General features: G+C 58.0%; 1 protein-coding gene across 1 annotated transcript in view; it reads right to left on the reverse strand.

The window, feature by feature from the left end:
- Window positions 1–20,324, reverse strand: part of Cdh22 (cadherin 22) — a gene marked incomplete at its 5' end in the record, with an annotated part of 63,579 nt that extends 43,255 nt beyond the window's left edge. Inside the window, 3 exon segments of the mRNA XM_048811933.1 lie at window positions 5–124; window positions 11,826–12,120; window positions 20,238–20,324. Coding sequence (XP_048667890.1) covers window positions 5–124; window positions 11,826–12,120; window positions 20,238–20,324 — 502 coding nt within the window.
- Between the last annotated feature and the right edge of the window lie 2 nt (window positions 20,325–20,326).

The following is a 20,326-nucleotide window of genomic DNA, read 5'->3' on the forward strand; positions in this document are numbered from 1 at the left end:
TCACCGGTCTTAGGGTCCACCGTGAAGTGGGGCTCGCCATCCAGCACGCTGTACACCAGCCGGGCGCTGCTGCCGTACGTGGGGTCATCTGCATCCGAGGCCATCACCTGCATCACGGACGTGCCTGAGTCCCGGGGACCAAGCAAGACAGGGGGTCACTGCAGCTGTTGCACTCCTCCCTCCACCTCGCCCACCCCCGGGAAGCTGGGAGAGGAGACCCTCTGGAGGTCACTGAAGCCAGCCCCCTCACACACCCCATTCCCACGTCGAGTCACGGGGGCTGCACCCCCGGGCCCTCCTAGTGGCCAGGGGTTACCATGGAGTCCGGTCTGGATGTCACCTCCCCAGGGTGGTTCCTGGCAGCGGGGCTCTGAATGTGCTCCCTCCCCAACAAGACGGGGATGCCCCTGGTCTCCCGGCACCCGGCTGAGGGAATGGATTCTGAACTCCCAGCACCGAGTGGCTGGGGGCAGCCTCTCAAAGGTGGTGGCAGCAATCATTATCCCGGTTAAGGTCGCCACAGTCAGAGTCCGAGCCAGGACCAGAGACCAGGCACCTGCCTCCTGACCCAGAGGTCTTAACCACTCCAGCCCCTTTGGCTCCTCAGAACTCTGCCTCTCCGCCCCCACCTTGGCAGGAGGGGACAGACAGCCCAGAGGGACAGCTGAGTTCACTGGGGCTGGGGGTTGGTGTCTCGGGGGCCCTGGGCAGTAGAACTCAGTGCCCAGCTTTCCCCTTGGAAAGCAGCTTGGGCCGGTGCCCTCCCTGCCCCTCCTCCGGGTGCCCAGCAGCCCCCCGCAGTCCCAGGCGCTCGTCCTCATGCTCTGCACGTAGCCTGCTGGGGAGAGTATAAATTGGATAAAAGTCCATCAAACAGCGGCAATTAAGTTATTGATTTTCGACGCTGCCTCATTAAACTGGGAGCTTCTCTCGGCCTGTCCCAGAGATGGCTCTAATTTGACATCATGTTCAATTTGACGAAAGCAGGGCTTGGGACGTGAGCCTGGACCGGGTGGGGGAGGGGTCAATCGGAGGGGCCAGCGAAGCTGTCTAGTCCATCTGAACCTTTCCAGAAAGACGGAATGGGCTGGAAGACCCAGAGGGAGCCTTGGGGGCTTGGGATGTAACCCAATGGAAGGAGATCGAGACCCCACCTCAGGGACATGCCCTCTGATGGGTGGGCATCTCCCACTGGGATTGGCTGGGGTGCTCCCTCCAACAGGGCTGGGCTCTCGGGGCTGGCACAGTGGCATGCTGGGAGGTGAGGCCAGTTCACTGTTTGGCTAATGAGTGAGCCTGGAAGTGCTACTGCAGCAGTTCTGCTCAGCCCAGCCTGCTGCCCGCCTCTCCCGCCTCCCGCCTGGGGCCCTCGATCATTCCAGACAGACACATGTATTTATTTTTCACTCCTTTGCATTTCTCATTTCCCTCTCTGGGTCCCCCTCCCAGCCAGAGCCTCCCAAGCCGGCCCTGCAATGCGCCTCTCTTTGGCGGCTCCAGCTCCATGTCAACCGTGTCCAAGTTGCCCTGACAAGCTAGGGACGAGGAGTGGGCAAGCCCCCTCCCTCCTGTTGCTGGTGCCTGAGATCTCCGACTCAGTGCCAAGGACACGGCCCCAGATGCTCACTGACTACACAGAGAAGGAGCGCCACTCCACACCTGGCTTTACCAGCCCCTTAAATCCATTACCTCTAACCCTCTGAGCATCTCAGAGATGCAGAGTGGGCACCTCTAATACCACAGGGGAGGACACAGGCCAGAGAGGGCGAAAGACTTGACTGAGGTCACAGTGTGAAGTAGCTGTGGGATTCGAACCCAGGACTGTGAGGCCAAAGCCTTCCTGGGTACCAATAACAGCATAAGCAGGGACTGTGGGGACAGTGGCTCGTTGTACTGAATCATAATCAGTGGTGGCACTGCCATTTATTAGACTTTTGACCTTGGACATGTCATGAACCCCTTCATGCCTCAACCCCCTCATTCATGAAATGAAGTGACAGCATCACCAAACTCCCGAGATGGGTTTGAGAATTCAAATAGATTTTCGTGTTCAGCACCAAGGACAGTGACTGGGCCACACTAAGAACCCGATACATGCAGGTGGTTGCTGTCTCTGGGGCCCGCAGGCCAGCGCACAGTGCCATCACGCCTCCCTGGCAGAGGTATTGAAATGGGAGAAGATACATAAAGCATCAGGCTCGTGACGGTGCTCCATAGACGGTGGCTGTTGGATGTTAGGAGGGAGGATCTCCACTCACTCCTCCTGCCTGTTCCCTTCACCCCATGGGCAAGGCACAGTGTCGGGCTGAGCAACTCCCCAGGGACATGGCTGAGCGCACTCTCTCTCCTTCTCTCTCTCCCTGGCTGCATCCCAGGGACTCCCGCGGGGATGATGGAATCATTTCCCCAATCTGGGATTCTTTATTGCAGCCATTACAGTTAATGCCGACACGTTGGGACCGTGAAGGGCCAGTGATTCACCACCGCTCTCCCAGGCCCTGCAGGAACGACTTCTTCAGGCCACACACCCTCCCACCTCCCCCAGTCAGTGGCTCCCTGGAACTGGAGACAAGGGGTCCCAGGCTCATGGCTGCTGTGAGCCCCTCAGGGTCATCCTTCCTAGGTGGACCTCCCCCCCAGGCCCAGCACAAGGTACTGCCACGGCCAGTCTGAGATCTCACTACAGCTCTATGACATAGGTGGAGTGGGGAAGGGATACCCCACCTTTCTGACATCCACTGATTTCTGTGGTGTAAATACTCCCACCATGGCCCAATTTCAAGTCACCAGTGTGATATCACAAAACTTCTGAAAATCGATATGCCTTTCGTGAACTGAAACCCACGATTACATATTATTATTCAATAACAATGACTACTACAGATTGCCTTTGTTGAATTACTACTTTGTGCTGGATACCGTGGTGCAAGCCATAGTATGGGTCATCTCATGGAAATTATGCAATAAGGCCCTGCCGTGAGCCCTGTGGAAATTTCCACTTTCCAGATGAGGATGTGGAGGCTGAGTTGAGCTCGGAACTTCTTCATGCCCAGTGTCCTCAGTGATGGCACCACCAAACCCTTTATGAGATCTCAGATTCCCATGTTCAGCACCAAGGACAGCGCCTGGCTGGGTGTTTCAGGTAAGGAAGTCGGGGAGGCAGGATTCAAGCGCAGGTGGATCTGATGTCCAAACTCACCTGGATCCTGCCTTAAAGGCAAGAGGGGGTCAACTGGAGTCAAAGTAGATGGGCGAACGAGAGAGGGAAAACTCAGAGAAAGGAGAAGGCGGGGAGAGGAGAGGAAGGGCGGGAGTCTTGGGCAGCTGGTCCAAGCCCAGACTTCCCGGAGTGGGCTGGGGTTGCTGGGACAAGCAGGGCACTGTCCAGGGTGCTGCCCACCAGCCCTTCCTACTAAATGGTGCTTGAGAGCCTAAGTCCAGGCTGGATGAGGACAGGAAGGCTGCCCAAGGGATTCCTGGGTAAACAGGATCTCGGGGCTCAGGGGTTCATGCGGAATGTGAAATATAGACAGGCAGGTCCTCGAGGGCACAGAACCCATGGCTCTCACCCTGGCTACACATCAGAGAAAGCTCTTGGGAGTTTTAAAATAAAACTGATGCTGAACCCCGTCCTAGACCAGCTAAACAGGGCTCTTGGGGTGGAGCCGGGGAGGGCATTTTTATAAGCTCCGGAGTGATTCTCAAGGTCCTCCTGGGCTAAGAACTACTGAAGCCCTGGATCCACATCCTGACTGAACTGACGAGAGAACTGAGTCACGGAGAGGTTCGATGACATCCAGGGTCACATCATTAGTAACTAGTAGGGGGAAATTCCAAGCCAGCTCTGCCTAGCCAGCAGGTCACTCTCCTGGACTCATGCACCTGTCCTGAGGTTGACCAGAAGGAAGCACAAGGTGCCTCACACCCACCAACTGTGGAGAAGTCACAGTCCTGAGAGAAGACGCTCCTCACACCTCCAAGGAGAATGGGTGAGCTTTGGCCTCAGGGTCCTGGGTTCAAATCCCACCATGTCCTCACACCCTATCCTCGGTCAAGTCTTTCCCCATCTGGCCTGTTTCCTCACCTGCACTATGAGAAGGTGCCTCCTGTATCTCTGAGATGCTCGGAGGGTGAGAGATGATGGATCCAAGAGGCTGGTAAGGCTGGGGGGGCAGTGGGTGCCCATGGGAGCTCACTCCTTTCCTCCTCTGTGTAGTCAGGAAGCAGCTGGTGCCATGTCCCGGACCCTGAGTAGGCTCCACTGGGCACCAGCATCCAGAGGCAGGGGGTTGCCGATTTCTCATGGTGTATGGGTAGCTCTCACATGGTCCATCCCGGGTGGAATTGGGACCTGTGTCCTGCTTTGTCCCTTAACACTTGCTGTGGGGGGTGGGGGTGCAACCGAGGCCCCAGCGGGCTCCAGGAGTGGGTGGCCCTGCGTGGAGCGGTGCTCGGGGATGGCACACAGGTCTCACTGCAGCCCTGTCCCCAGCTCTGTGTGTGGCTGCAGGAAAATCACTGAGCTGACGGGCAGACAGGGACCTGGTCCCCCTTCTGCAAAATGGAGATCACACCTTGTCCCCCTGATCCCTGGGTGTGGGAGACCCCTTGATGAGAAGGAAGAAATGAAGCACTCCGGAAAAGAACCCGGTCCTCAACGACGGTGAGCAAGTGTCATTATTCTGAAGATGTTTGTGATTATTACCACCCTGCTTCTTCCCTACCTCCTCTGCTACCCTGCTGGGCCTGGGGACACCCCAGGCTCACATTTAGCTTCTCAAACATTTGTAAAAAAAAAAAAAAAACTGAGTCCCACCCCCTGCTGCTGCCAGCACTGCACGGAACGCTTTCTATTAAAAATTAAAAACCACTTGTCGAGTCCGGGGACGCTCAGATCACACAGGAAACAAACCCCTCCCCAAGCTCCCCCCCAGCTCCCTCTGGATCACGGCTCACAACGCTGGCTCACAGGGCCACTCTTGACCTTGCTGCCGGCCACCGACGCAGGGCAGCTCAATGCAGATGAATAACACCCAGGGGAGGCAGAGAGGCCGCCGCACAGGAGACGAGGCTGCAGGACCGAGAGGGACGGGTGGGTCCAGAGCCCAGCAGAGGAGGGGGGAGCACCGAGAGGAGGGGCAAGAAAGTGGGTTCGAGGTGGAGAAATGAGGGACCAATGGACACAGGGACAGAAAGCGGGGCAGAGAGCACAACAGAAAGAGGCAGAAACACAGAGGTCAAGTAGAGGCAGAGAAAATGGGATAGAGACAGAAACACCCATGACGCAGGGTGGGGGACAGCAGGAGGAGGGACAAGGAGCAGAAAAGTGAGGTCAGGCACCGTGAGGTGAGGGACCCTGCACATTGCAAACACCCTTCTCCAGGGGCCCAGGCTCCAGAACACCCTCCTCTCACTCTTTCTTTCTTTATAGATCCCAGTGAGAGTCTTGCCCACCCAGGCAGCCCCTGCGTGTCTGTGTGAACCTAATAAATTCCCCTGAGAAAGAGGACTCTCCTGCCACCCCAAAGTGAGACCCACAAGCTCCTCTGTCCCCTCAACATTTACATGCTCCATCGCCATGTAGTCTACTGACCTTGTCTATTTGGACAGCCACATTTTAAGACCCCTCAGAAGCATCCTCTGCCAGTTTCTGTAAGTAAACATTTGTGTTCATGATTCACGAGCGTTCGTTCCTCCCACACCTAGAGAGCCCCCAGTCTGTGCTAGGCCCTTGAAGGCGGCTTTATCACCTAGCACCCAGCACCCCACGGGTACGTGGCCTGGCACAAGACAGAGCTCATGTTTGGTGGATGATTTGTCGATGGGAAAAAAAGAGAGACATGGACCGCTCCTTCCTGTGCAAATCACCTGAGCCCCAGGGCCATCTCCTGAAGGCCAGGGCCTCTGCTCCCCTCTGCCACCACTCCCCACCGGAGACCTCCTGCCCCCCTCCCCGACCTGGGTGGTGAAAGCCAGTGCCGTTGCTAGGCAAGGAGATATTGCACATATAGATCTTCCTGGACTTTAATTAAAAACATCTTTAGAAGTCGTCTCTGCAGAGGCCCGCGATTGATTCCTGGCTTGGGCCCGAGGGCTGCTGAGCCGCACTCTCTCTGGCTGCAGATGGGACAATCAGAGGCTCCCAGCCTGCTGCCGCCCTCCCCAAATGAGACCCTTGGGGAGCACCGTGCCTCCTGCCTTCCCCTTCCCTCTCACCCCCCAGCCTTGGATTCAGCCATCCTCCTAGTCTCCCACTTTCATTTTCCGTCCTCTCTCAAGCCTCAGTTTCCTTGGCTGTAAAATGGGGAGGTCAGCTTCCCCGGAAGAGCTCCCGGGAGGACCGAATGCCATCAGAGGCTTTCGGACTAGAGGTTCCTGTGCGAGAAGCGGTCAGGACTGCTCCCCCGGGGAGCCACGGAGGCTGCCCAGGGTCTTGGGTCCCGTTTCCAGGTTCTGGGTCCACGGCTGTGGCTCCGGCTCTAACCGTGGAGACTCCGACGAGTCACTTTCTCTCTCATTGCGTTTATTTCCTCATTGGCAAAATGAGGACAGTGATACCTGCCCTGCTTATTCCCCAGGATTGCGAGGATAAAGGAAAATCGCTCTGTGAAAGCCGCGGTGGCTGATAGCTATTATTTAGTGAATGTCTCAAGAAGCACAGCCTCCACTACAAAACAGGCTCTTTCCGCCCATTACAGACGCTGCTCACAGGAGAATCGGAGAACACAGGCACGGCTGCGGCAGGGCCCTGCCCATTCCAGTCTGTCGAGCCCCTGTCCTGGGGCCCAGCAGTGCCAATTCTAGGGCACATAAGCCACTGCCTTCTCCACGCTGCTCGCAGCAGACGCCACTAATCCATTGGGGCACTCATTTCTGCTGAGCCTCCATCTTGGGTTCCTCAACGCAGCCCTGGTCACTACCAATTGATCAAAGCTGGTGCAGGAGATGGAATGGACCTGCCACTTGTCTGAGGTCAGGGGCAGTGTTCTGCTCACCTGGGCATCCGCTCTTACCTAGCAAAGGGCTGTGTACACAGTAGGCACTAATAAGTGTTTACTAAATGGAAAGCAGCTACTTCTTTTTCTACCCTCGCTGGGTCTAAGTACAAAGCAGGTGCTCGTCCATGTTGGCTGAGTTGGGTGACTCATCTTGCAAGCTCTACAAAACCAAGGACTTGTGATCTAATAGGTCTAATAAACATTTGTGGATTTAATTATATTACTCCTCTTTACATCCCCTGCATTGCCCAGAAAAAAAAAATGTAGTGGTTGATCCACGTGTCTTGGACTGGGTTTCTCATTTCTGTGTTCTAGTGGTGCCAGGTACAGTGTCTGGTACACAGCTGTGTTAGTAAGCAGGTGAAGTTGGACCGAGTGTCGACCCTTCGGGATCCTTCCTGTCTGCTAGTTAGATGCGACACACTAGGAAAGGGGTCCCAGACCCTACAGTGAGAGATCACCCGCCTCTCTCTCCGCTGATGGCTCCCCGAGTGGAATCTCTAGCCCCTTTGCTCTGCCGAGGCTCAGGCTTATAGCTCCACCTGTCCCCTTGACATCTCCACTTGGACTTCCAGGGGATGTCTCCATCTAGACGCGTCCAAGGATGAATTCTTGATCTATTTTGCAAACTTGTCCTTGCTGGAGCGCCGAGTCTCAGTCTCTGTCTCAGTCACAGCAGCTGCAGCTCCATCCAGCTCTTGGGGTCAGAACTGCAGCACCAGCCGGTCTCCGGGCCTCCCACCCTACAGTCCCCACCGACAGACCCCGTGGCTCTCCCTTCAACGCATGAGTCCCACCTCTCCTCACACCTACACCCATCCCTGCCACGGCACCTGGCGCCTGCGCAGGGCAGCTCCTCCTCACTTCCCCTCCCTCCTGCCCCGCCCCCGACAGTCTATTTTCAACACCACAACCCCAACGTTCTCAGCACGACGCACTCTTCTTCAGCCACACTGATGTCCTTGCTGTCCCTCAGATATGACCGACACACTGTGCCTCAGGACCTTGGCACTTTCTGTTCCTGTGCCTTGAACATTCTTCTAATTTAGTGGTTCTCCAAGCGCGGTCCCCAAACCAGCAGCATCACCTGGGCATGGGTCGCCATTTCAAAAGGTCCCGACCTACTGAATCAGAGACCCTGGAGTGGCGGGAGCTGGGGGCATAGGTCAGCGTTGGAGCCCTTACCTAGCCTGCACAGGGCCCGGGTTCCATCCCCAGCACCACAGAGACAGACAAATGAACCCCGGGGTGGGGGGTGGCAACTTATGCTTTCATGAGCTCCACAGGTAACTGGGGAGCACAGTGGGGTTGGAAAACCACCATTTCCCAGAGCTTTTTGGTTCTCTTCCTTGAGTCTATGATCGAGTGTCCACTTCGAATGTCCCTGACCCTTGTACCTACAACATCGCTCCCCCAAATCACTGCCTGCTCCCTGTTCTGCTCCCTGCACTAGTGGCTTAGGCGTTTCTTTCCTGTCTCTGCTCGAGCATGTAGACCTCAGACCCCCAGAGCCTGCAGTGCCGGGCACATAGTAGGCCCTCAATAAACACCTGTGAATGATATGAACGACCCCCTTTAATGCTCAGAAGGGTAGCTGGCCCAGAGGAGCACAGGGAGCGGCCACGGTCACCGGCAGCTGGCCCTCCACTCCAGGATCTGCTGCCTGCACCAGGCCCAGCGTGACAGGTGCCCCTCCCCAGGAGCGCGGCTCCCGGCCCCCCGGCACACTTCCCTTCCCTTTTAAAGTCTGAGTGGTTTAATTTGCGAGCACTGCTGCCTTTCATGTCCCAAGCTGCGTCCCTGCTCCCTCTGATCTCCGAGGCTGCCCAACCCAGCTGCTGCTTGTCGGCCCGCCCCCCCCAGCCCGGATCAGGAGGCTCAGTAATTGTGACTGATTTTCAAAGCTGCCTGGAGCCTCCGCGAGCACCCAGTGTCGGGTTTGCTTCTCCTTCAAAAAGTTGCTCAAATAAAACAAACTGATTTAATTTCTGCCTCCTCCTTCCTGCTCCTGGTTCCCGGGCTTGTCCAAATTGAGTGGCCGGCCCAGCCGTGGGAAGTGGTGAGCTGGGACAGGGAGACGCGGCCGGCTGGGCGTTGGCCAGAGCCTGGGCTCAGCTCTGCCTCCGGCTCTGTGGGCCTGGGATGAGTCATCGTTGGCCTCCTGCACTCAGTTTTCTCATGGTGACACCAGGACTTTGCCCCTCAGAGTCTGGGAGCCAAGCCCAGCAACCGGCTCGGTCAGACGTGCCACGTGACCAGGGTGGTCTCTCCTCCCTGGGCCTGGCCTTGCTCTCTGTTCAGCGGGATGTAAGTCAGACCTGGCCCTGGAGCTGCGGAGAGGAGGCCGAGAGCCTGCGGCGGGCGGGGGAGCTGTCTAAGGTGCAGCTCGAGCCCCTCAGGCCCGGGCCTCTTGCTGTCTTTCTGGCGTGTTCCACGCGCAGATGTGTAGGTGAATCTGGAGCACGGGCAGACGGGACCCTGTCTTCTTAGGCCCGAGGAACAGTGGGTGGGGTGGGGCTGGGGACCCGGGCAGCCAGGGACTGCAGCTGCCTCTGGCTTGTGGTGACCGTGGGCAAGTCTCCATCTCTCTGAGCCCCAGTTCCCTAGGGACAAAATTAACTTCCAAGATCTTGCCAGGCTCGAAGTTCAATGGGCCTTTGCCCCCGACAACTTCCAAAGGCGTCTCCCCAGCCCAGGGCTCTTGGGGACCTGTCTACTCAATGGCCGTTCCAAACCTCTCCACCCGGCTGCCTCAGGAGCACCGGAACTCGGCGTATCGGAAACCAACGCGGCTCCCCCTCCTTCTCCCCCAGCTGCTCCTCCAGCTCAGGAAATGGACACCCGTCCACTCAGTCACTCAGGCCGGAATCCCACAGCACCCTTCCCTGTCTCCCACCCCCACCCCCAATCTACTAGCAAACGCTGTAGCTCTACCTTAAAACAGACCCACAAGTCGACCCCATTTCAGCACCTCCACTGCCACCATCTTGTTCCAAGGCACCGCCGGGTCCCCAGCTAGGTAACTGCAATGTCCCCCTCCAGGGGCTACGGGCTCCTGCCTTTGCCGCCTGCGCATCATAGAACCACCATGAGATCCGGGTAAACTCAGCCAGATCCTGACCTTCTTCTAAATAAAGCCTCCGCGGACCCCCAGCTGGCTCAGCGTGAAAGACAAAGCCGTGGCCATGGTCTTCCTGACTGGGATCTGGTCACAGGATGCTGTCTGCTTTTTCACTGCTGCGTCCCCAGTGTCTAGCACACAGTAGGTACTCAACAAATATCTGATACATGAACGCATGAAGGAACTGTTCCAACAGACCTTGGCAGGTCTCGAGCGTGCACAGGCCTGAGTGCCCCTCAGCTGGCCACGCATGTGCACACGGGTGTGGGATGCACGGGTACGTCAGCCCCACGTGTCCCCGCGAGGCGCACAGCCCATTCACACCTGTTCCCCGGCCTCTCCCCATCCTTTGACCACAGAAAATGCTCCCCCCATCCTTAGATTACAGATTATGCTCCCTCCAAGAACCCAAGGACCCCCGGCCTCTGACCCAGGCCTTGTGAACCCAAGGACCCCGGGCCTCGGGGAGGTGCGGAGACGGCACGGAGCCCGTGGCTGTGGGGAGCTGGCCGTGGAGTGTGGTCGGGGACCCCGGCGCTGCTCCCTTCCAGCTGGCTCTCAGGTGGCTAACGAGGCTGGGGAAGGGGTGCGGCGGGTACTGGCTGTACCCTCACCCTGTGACTCCAGTTCCTCAGGAACCCTGGGCTCTGTGGTGCTTTGATGGCCAGACAACAGTCTGGGGACCCCACAGGGTCCTCCAAACTTGAGCCTCAGTGTCCTGTTCTGAGCCTGGCTGTGCCTTACGCCCTCCTGTAGATGTGCCTTTCACTGTTTGCTTCCCTCTCTGTGCATCTGACTGTGTGCAGCTCCCTGGCTGCTGGCAGCCACCCCGGGGACATGCCACTGTTCTGTGTCGGGGCCTCGGCCTCTCTGCGTGGGCCTGGGTCCCCAACTGTTGGCCAGTTGGACCTACCTCCTGGGAGGTGAGCAAAGAGGTCTGTGCCCAGGAGGGGCTGCACCCCTGGACAGAGCCACACCTACGACCTCTGCCACAGCCTCGCACACAGCCCCACAGAGACACGGACCTGCCTGTGGACGGTGACAGGCCACCGGCGTGGCGATGGCTGCCTGGGCTTGTGCCTGGGTCCCATAGGCAGCGGAGTCTGCACAGAGGCTCTCTCTGCCTGAGGGCTGTTCCCTACGCAGGGGCCGAGTGTGGCCAGGTCCAGGTGCCAGGTGGAGTCTGGGTGTGTGGCTGGGTCCTGTTCCACTGTGACCTGCTGTGGCTGTGGCGGGTGGCAGGTGTTCCTCTATAGTTGTGCCTGGAGATGGGGTGGCATCCTGGGGGCAGAGGCCAAGGGCTGTGCTGCATCTGGCTGCAGCTGAGCCTCCATGAGGGTTGGGCCCAGGTCTCAGCTGGCGTGTGGCCCTGTCCTATGCTGCCTGTGCGGGGGCAGCCTGGGAGCAGGGTCATCACAGGGGCTTGTGCATGGGGCTGGGTGGCACCCGGGTGTGCTGCTGTGTCTGTGCCTGGGACTAGTGACAGTGTATGTCTGAGTGTGTCACCGAGTCCATGTGCAGGCTGTGAGCATGGATGTGGCTGAGGTCACAGGTGTGCCCCTCTGACCTGCTCACATCTGCACCGGGTGCCCTGGGCAGCAGTCCCTGTCCCTCCTGCCCCTAACAGCAGGCTTCACTCAGGACCTGGCAGCACCCGGGGACGCATCACCCTGCCTCCCCCTGGAACCCCGGCTCCCGCAGCGCACCTGTGGGCGAGAGCTCGGCCACGCTGCCGATGTAGGGGCCGTGCAGGAAGCGGGGCTCGCTGTCGTTGATGTCCTGCACCTTGATGATGAACTCTGACTCGGGCTCCAGCAGGCGGTTGGTGGCCCGGTCCCGTGCCTGGGCCCGCAGCGTGTAGAAGGTCTTCTGCTCCCGGTCCAGGCGCTCCATGGCATGGATGTCGCCCGTCAGCTCGTCGATCAGGAAGATGGTCCCAGCGCCCTCTCCTGAGATGGTGTACTTGATGGCACCGTCACCCTCATCGGAGTCCGAGTGGATCTGGGGAGGCGGGAGGAGGGCGGAGTGAGGGCGGGGAGGGGGCTCCTCTCTGCCGCCCACCCCGGCCTGGGGGCCCATTCCTGTCCACCTCTCCTTCAGTGCACCTCCTTCACTGATGGCCCTGTGGTCCAGAGCCATCTGAGCCTGTCTCCGGCCTGGGGTACTCAGCAGCCCTCTGGGGCTCCGCCTGCTGCGGTCCTGACCTGCAGCCCGCCCTCCCTGGGCCGTAGCTCTCAGCCTCAGAGGGCGGTCTGAACACATCCTTCCTCGCTCCCAACCCTCCCGTGGCTCCCTGTCCTATATAAAGGAAGTCCAGAGATGCTTCCTTGCAGCTTGTAGAGCCCTTGGGCTCCGACCTTGAGCCCTCAGCCTTATTATTTCTCTGCCTACTGAAAATCCACTGGCCCTGCAAGGCTCGGCTCCAATGCCAGAGCTTTCCTGGAGCCCCACCCCCATATCCACTTCCAAGATCTCTCTACATCAAGCTACATTACCACGATCAATCTTCTAAGATCAGGGTAGCCAGGGCTTCTCAGACCTCACTGTGCAGCCTGATCACCTGGGCATCTCACTAAAATGCAGCTTTGGACTCCACAGTCCAGGGCAGAGCCTCTGGGTTTGCATGTCCAACGTGCAGCCGAGCTGGGCCACAGGCCCGACTCCCACAAGGCTTCAGGTGAGCGTGGCATCACATGCCTCTCAGCCAGCACAAGGAGAAGCAGTCTCGGGCCTTGGCACATGGAGGGGACGGGAGTGAAGGGAGAGGGAGGGAAGGGGACGCAACCGCAGGAGCACCTGCTGCGTGCTGGGCAGGGTGCCTCACCTCATTCAGCACTTTAGGAAGTGAACCCTGCTAGAGTGGGCTCGGCTCCTCGTTATTATCACTTCTTCCTACTGAGGATCGGAGACGTGGGAGGATGCGCTTCATGTTAGACCACCAACGAGCAGACTGACTCCCCCCTGGGCTCTTCTGCTGCACCCTAAAGCCTCTGCAGAGGAGCCCCCAGGAAGGAAGAGGGGTGTGGCCTGGGCACGCCTTGGCTCCCGTGTCATTGCCCTGTGTGTCCTCTGACAAGTCACAGTTCTCTTGAGCTGCTTCTTCATCTGTGACTCCAGCAGCCGGAGAAGTAGGAGTTGAAGGGTTCACTGAGAAGAGAGTCCCTGAGGCCCTTCGCAGCTGCCCAGCACCAGCGACATGCACAGTATCTAACAGTCGGCATGGTGGGGACCCTGCCTGTTGAGTGGCCTCCTGCTGGGCCAGGCAGGAGCTCTGGGAGGATGGAACAGGGGGACGTCTGAGGGGCAGAGAGCAGGGGTGGGGGAGGAGGTGGGCTACTGGCCGTGGGTGTGGAGGTTTTGCACTATTGTAACCACTGGTACACTAGACCTGACTGTGCCAGCTGAAGATCATAGTAAGTGTCCAATAAATGAGAGCCGGCGTTTGATATGATTACCAAACCATCTCTGTCTGTAACTGGTTCCGTCCTGCTGGGCTCCAGAGCTCAGGCGGCTTTTAAAGCACGGAGATCTCTTGGGGGAGGAGCCATCAAGTCTGTTTTCTTGCAAAGAGAAACACCCAAGACTTTACCCTCCAGTGCCCAAACCTCCCAGGCAGCCCTGAGCAGAGGAAAATCCATCTCAGGAAGCCGGTGACTTTGGACGGGTCCTCGCTCCCTCTAAGCGTCCATGGAGGTGGGGTAATGAATGAGACGGTCCCTAAAGTCCCTTCAGCGTGGGCTGCTATGGACCCCGGCCCCCTCAGCAGGGAAACAGGAGCCAATGAATTCATCACGTCAGGAAGAGGGAGGGAAGGCCACCCCGCCACGCGGGAGGAGCCCGGGTGTAAATTCTGCTGGTAGAACGTGGTGTCTGAAAGGTGGATTATAGAAGTGCCATTTGGAAGATTGAATGGCCCATAAACATTTTCATATTTCATTAGCCGATTAATGGGCATCTCTCTCTTTTTGGCGAGTCTGCTGATTCTCAGCAGAAATTGCGGGGAGTAAATGGAGGCGTCTGGTGGAACCTTTCCGGGTCCCCATCCTGTTATAGATTGCCCCAATTAATGCCCGTCCTGGGCTCCGCCGAGAAGCCTTCTTCCTGTCCAGTTACTGTTAATAGATTTCTCATAAGTGGCTGGATTGTAAAAACCTCATAACTCAGTTTAATGCCCCCAATAAAATTATCTCAGGACGTGGGCCCTGAATCATTGGCACTGCCCGGGACGAGTCCTGTCTCCTGTTGGCTGTTTAGGCTCTTCTTGCCCCTTTGCCCAGGGACATGCAGTGGTGGGGGTGGACTTTTTCCCTCTTGGGGTACCTTCCCCTTTCCCCCTGTTATCTGCTTATTGAATCAGCGAACGTTTCTGAGCACCGAGGTGGCCTCCGTGCCACATGGGGACAGTGAAGGGGCCATAATCTTGCTGGTCCTCCTCTTCCCCTTTCTCAGATGAGGAAACCAAGACGGAGAGGGAAAGTCCGATCCCCACGGGGCTCAGTGTGGGAAGCCACGCGCCCAGCTCTGCGGCTCACCAATGTCATGGCCGAGGACTTGGTCACTTCACCTCTCGGAGCTCTGTTTTCCCACCTCAGAAATCAGATTGAGCCCCCTGGCTCAGGTGTGGTGGGGATGAACGGAGAGCCTGTTGGCAATGACCTGAGCTCTCTGCAAGTGGCCCTCCCTCCCGCCGCCGCCTGGAGCCCTCGACTTTTTAACTCAGACCTTGGACAGGAACCACTTATCAGGGAGGAGCCGGGAGGAGGGAGTGGAACCCAGAGGTGACGTCATCGATGTTCTTCTGTGAAGGGTGACAAGGAGCTCATGCTGGGCCCATGGCTGCTCTCTGGGGACTGCGGAGTCAGCAGGACCAACGGGCACGGGTAGGAGCTAAGAGTTTGGAGTTGTGGATGTGGGTTGGGTGGGATCCTGGTTCCAGAGCAGAAAGGGAGCATCTGACTCTGCCCTCGACCCCCAGCTCTGAGGGTGGAAGATGGCGCTGTCACTTATTGAGCACCTACTGTGTGTAGACCTGCCTCAGGCTGTCTGCAAAAACTGAACTTGACTTTGGGAAGTGTGAAATGCATCCCCAACTCCAGGTGGAGAGTCTGAGGTGGGCCTGGGTCTGTCTGACTCCCAAGGGCGGCCACCCCTCTGCAGCCTCCGGGAATCCCGGAATCCCGTGAGCTGCTCACAGTCTCCAGCAGAGGAGGGAGGGGGAGGGGGAAGGCGTGGGGCTGGGGGCTGGGGAGCGGCCACCCAGCAGGCCTGGTCATTGGTGGCCTCTTCTCTCTGACCTCCAGTCCACCATTGGGAAAAGGACCTCAAAACACAAGTCAGGGAAGCTCACGGGCTCTGGTGTCAGGAGCTGTGCGCTGGCTTTGGCTTGGCCACTGACTGGTCACGTGGCGCTGGGGTAGTGGCCGCCCTTCTCTGAACCTCAGTTTGTCAAACGTAAATAAGGCTGGTGTGGCTTCCCCACAGATTCTGACATCCGTAATATAGTATATGGAAGCTTCTGGCACGTAGTAGGTGCTCAATGCAGATCAGATCCCCTTCCCCTCCTGGTCTCAGGAGGGAGGAGGGTCCCCACTTTGTCCTCCCCATCTCCTGACACAGAACATGGACTCTCAGCCTGGCTCTCTGGGGACCCGGCTCTTCCCCAGTACCTTCTTGCCTCTCAGGCTTGGCACCTCCTACTCCAGGCAGGCCTCCCGAGTGCCCTGCACCTGGCTGAAGAGGCCCCACCTCGCTCTGCCACTCCCACGCACACGCCTCTCTGTTCCACACTCCCTGGGACTTCTGTCCCCAGCCGTCATGGGGGGAATGGGAGGGTTGTGTGTGTGTGCGTGTGTATTTGTACACCTGTGTGTGTGAACAGAAGGCTCCTTGACAGCAGGGCCCATGGCTCTTCCCATCTCCCAGCGCAGGGCAACCCATGGGATGAACGAGAAATGACACACGACTGACCTCGGGAGGACCCAGTCACTGTTCAATCCAGGCACACTGGATCTAGACCAGGAAGGACAGTTACTGGACACCTCTTATGATCCAGGCACAGTTCCAGACCCTACCATCATCCCAGGGATGTCTCATAATGATTCTGTGAGTCAGAGACTGTTCTCTCCCCATTATACAGATGGGCAAACTGAATCCCAGAGAGGGTCCAAATCTTACCTCAAGCCACACAGCTTTTGTTAAAGGCAGCCTGAGGCCATCTGACATGGCACCCAGGATTCTCAACAGTGCATCCAGCAAGGCCGGCCCCAGAGGAGAAATCCCCCCAGGGCGGCCTTCCATCATAAACACCACGAAAAACACAAGAGTGATGGTTTCCTATCCCAGGGGGGCTGAAAAATGGGATTTACGAGGCCATTAATTACTTCCTCCTAATTAAATCAAAATTAAATGCGAGCAGAGGTACGTTTTCCTTATTAAAGACAATTAAACGGACAGTGCGGCTACGCAAATAAAACGAGTCCGGGATTTAAAAGGAAAGCAAATCACATAAAACGCCTCCCGGATCGCGGGGGTCTGCTCACACGGGCGCTCCTCGCGTAAACCAGGAGTTCATCAATTTTCTTTAAATATTAGCAACTTAATTAAACCTGCTCTCCTCCCCACTTTAATCCTGCCGTATATCTAAAATAGATCTCGCCGCCCACAGGAGTTGGTCATAAGTGCTGACCCCATAATTCTATCTTTTTCAAAAAATTAAAAATCCTACAAAATCCACATGCAGCTAACAGAAGCCTCCGGGGAAATTACAGTTTGGAAAGGGATTAGTGCGAGCCCAGACTTCATGGAAATGCTGCCAGGTTGCTGGGGGTGGTCTTGCGGGCAGGTGAGGGGTGGGGGAGGCCAGGGGAAGCCCTCGGGCAGGGCTTGGGAGGGGGCTCTTTGCCGGCCTCGGTGACAACCACCAACCACCGCCAACCACCGCCGGCCGACGGCTCCTGTGGGTGCCGACAGGAGCCGGGCGGTGACTGATGGATGGAGGAGGCGTTTGTAAAATAGGTTACCGTTGGGCCGGGTTCACTCCGCAGGGCTCTGTTGCTAAGCTACCTTTGGAATTCAACAAGGACGGTGCTCGGAGCGGCTCCCTGGGGTGGGGGGACAGGAAACAGTGAATTCACTGAAACCATGGAGAAGTCCTTTCTCCTGAAGAGCGAGGAGCACACGGCACGAGTGTGCGTGGTGCACACGTGTGCACACACAGGCACTTGTACGCACCTGAGCTCAGCTGCCCAGAAAGGGGCCAGGTGGATTTTTAGAAGCCCAAGTTCACATCCCTCAGATGGAGGGTGGGCTAATAACCACCTCCTGCAATCAGTGGTGAGACACTAGGATGTCGAGGTGCCAAGATGTCTCTGGGCTTGGGGCGGGGTCCGTGGAAGCTGTGCTGATGGGGCTGGAAAAATCTGGGTGGGACTTGAAGGATGAAAACTATCAGCAAGCGCAGGGCAGGACCGGGTTCTCCTGGGTTTGTGATGGGTGCTCGCTTGATTGTTCTCCCGCCACTGCCCTTTGAGGAGGTCTTGGTAATAGGCTCACTCAACAGAAGAGGAAACTGAGGCTCAGAGAGGTTAAGCACATGGCCAGAGAGATCAGGTGCAGCAGAGCTGGGGCTTGGGCCTGGGGGTGGAGCCGTCAGCCCCCAGCCACACACCAGGCTGCCCAGGGCGTGGGAAGGTGCACCCTGGGTGTGAGCACCTGGAAGTGGCCTTGAGCGTGCAGAATGGGGCCCCAGGGGGAGGAGGAGGAGGGGCCGGACAGCAGTGTTGACATCAGAGGTCGTGGTCAGAAAAGGCAAGGCCCTGGCTTAATAGGGGCTGGAAATGGAGTGGGCTCGGAGCGGGGGTCAGGGCACCTGTTTATGGTTGATTCTGCCGCCACGTTGCTGTGTGGCCTTGGCATGAGGCGCCCCAGCCCAGAGCCTTGGTTTTCCCTCTATGTGGACCCTCCCTCCGCGGTCAGCAGACTAGTTCGTGCTGCTGAGAGGCTACAGGCCAGGGGCGGGCAGCGGGTCTCTCATTCATTGTGGACGTGGGGGAGGCACCTTGCAGACCCGGGCCTCCTCCTCTGACATTTGGGCAGGTGTGAGGGTCCTTCCCAGCCTCTCTGGGGTCTCCCTGGACCGCAGGCCTTTGGCCAGTCCGGACGGTCAGGCCACGGGTGGCTTCTTCTCACCTGCGACTCGGAAACCCCAGCTCGCGCAGCTGCAAATGCTGGTGGGCCACGTGCCTGCTGCGTGGCTCCGCCCCTCTGCCCTCAGCTTCCTGGCCCCCAAAGGGAGCACCGACTCCCACCTGCAGCTCAAGGGTCAAGTACTTTGTAGGTGAATATTAAGAAATGATGATGATGACCAGAGCGAGCCGGAGGCTCAGCGCTCTCACGCTCAGGTCTCTTTTCAACCTCAACAACCTCAGGAGGTGACGCCCGGAGCCCCCCTTCCACAGAGGGAGAGACAGTCTCAGCGAGGCGCAGTAACTTGCTCAAGGTCACACAGGAATGGGAGGGCAGAACCAGGCCTCCTCCGGGGGTGTCTGCCCCCGAAGCCCGTGATCTGAGCCGCCTGCCTGGCTTGCAGTGGGCACAGGCCCCTCCCTCGCGCCCGGCCCTGGTGGGGGTCCACAGTCCCGGGCTCTGTCGCTAGGCTGCTGGGTGATCTTGAGCAGCAGGCTGGGACCTGCTGAAGCTCTCTGCTCCATGTTGAGGGTCAACTGCAGCCACATGTGGGGAGAGGAAAGGAGCCGAGGACGGGGACAAGGGTGTCTAGACTCAGAGCAGAGCTGGCTTTCCCGGAGGCAAACCTGCAGGCTGACTCCGAGACTCTCCTTCCGTCCTGTCAAAGAGCTGACTCCCGAGCCTTAGAAATGCCCCACCTGGAAACCTCAGTCCTGTCTGCAGGAAGCTCTCGAGTTGTGTTCCCACGGCCACCACTACTTCCTGGGAAGCCACCAGGTCTTCACAGAAGCCAGAGAACTGTCCCTGGGCACTGCCCTGCTTCCCCCCTGCAGTCACAGCCACCTGTCACTTCCACACCTCACTGCAGACCCATGGCCGAATGAGCCAGGCTCCCTCAGGCCTCGCAGGCTCCACCCTCTTCCCCATCACCCTGCGGAACTCCTACTCATACAACAAAACCCAGGCAATGGAGACCATTTAAGGAGTGCCTAATCAGTGCCAGGTGCTGGCTCGTGAGACTTTTTATCTACCAGGGCGTCGCCGTCACTTTGGGGAGCCCCAAATGGCAGAGATTGGATCTTACGCACCTTTGCCTCCCCGGCATCATACCTGAGCCCCAGGAGGATTGAATGAATGAATGCCAGTCCTTCTCAGTCCTTTACATTCCCAGGGCACAGACCTTCAGCCAGACAGCAAGCACACCCAGGGCGCAAGAAGGTAGCTTCATTCATTCATTCTTTTATATGAGCAGTTGGTGAGCTAATGTCTGTGCACTGGGGATCTAAAGGTGAGCAAAACAAACATGGCTTGATAGGAAAGAAACACATTAATTGCACAATCAAGCAAACACATGCATAATTAAAGTGGGATGAGGGGAGACACAGGGATTTGAAAGGCAGGGAGTGGGGACCTGGCCTGAGCTGGCGTGGTGGTGGTGGGGGGGGCTTCTTGCAGGAGTCGCTCTGGAGGAGGAGAGCAAGGAGCTGTGGGGTGTGGAGGGAGGGAGCAAGGGCAGTGGTAGGGGCTTTCAGAGGGCACCAGACCCTGGTGTGGCAGGAGGGGGCTGCAGGAGAAGGGATCTCTATAGTCAATGGATGGAACTTGGGCTGACCCAAGGTGGATGGAAAGCCATGGAAGCCTTTTAGGCAAAGTGACCAGAGCATGTCTGTGACATGAGGAGATCTGCAATCTTGTTTCTAAATTCCTCTCGCCCCCGGCGGCAGATGGGCTGGCTTTACCCCTCACTGTTCTCTCTCCTCCTGGATGACAGAGGGACAGGGCTGAGAGCCCGGAGCTGGGGCCGTGGAGAAGGGGGCTTCATGACCGGGTTGTGCCCAGGCTGGCGACCCTGAAAGGAGGGGTGCCGCAGGAGCGGACCAGGGAGGGCCGGGGGCGGGTTCTGTGGCACCTGCCGGGGTGGGGCCCCACTTTACCTTGCCCACGTACAGGGGCTCCGTGCCGGTGTACTCCTCCACCACGAAGAACTGGTTCCACACCCAGCCGCGCTTCACGCGGCCGGCCT

The sequence above is a fragment of the Marmota marmota genome, unplaced genomic scaffold (assembly GCF_001458135.2).
Source record: "Marmota marmota marmota unplaced genomic scaffold, marMar, whole genome shotgun sequence".
NCBI lineage: Eukaryota > Metazoa > Chordata > Mammalia > Rodentia > Sciuridae > Marmota > Marmota marmota.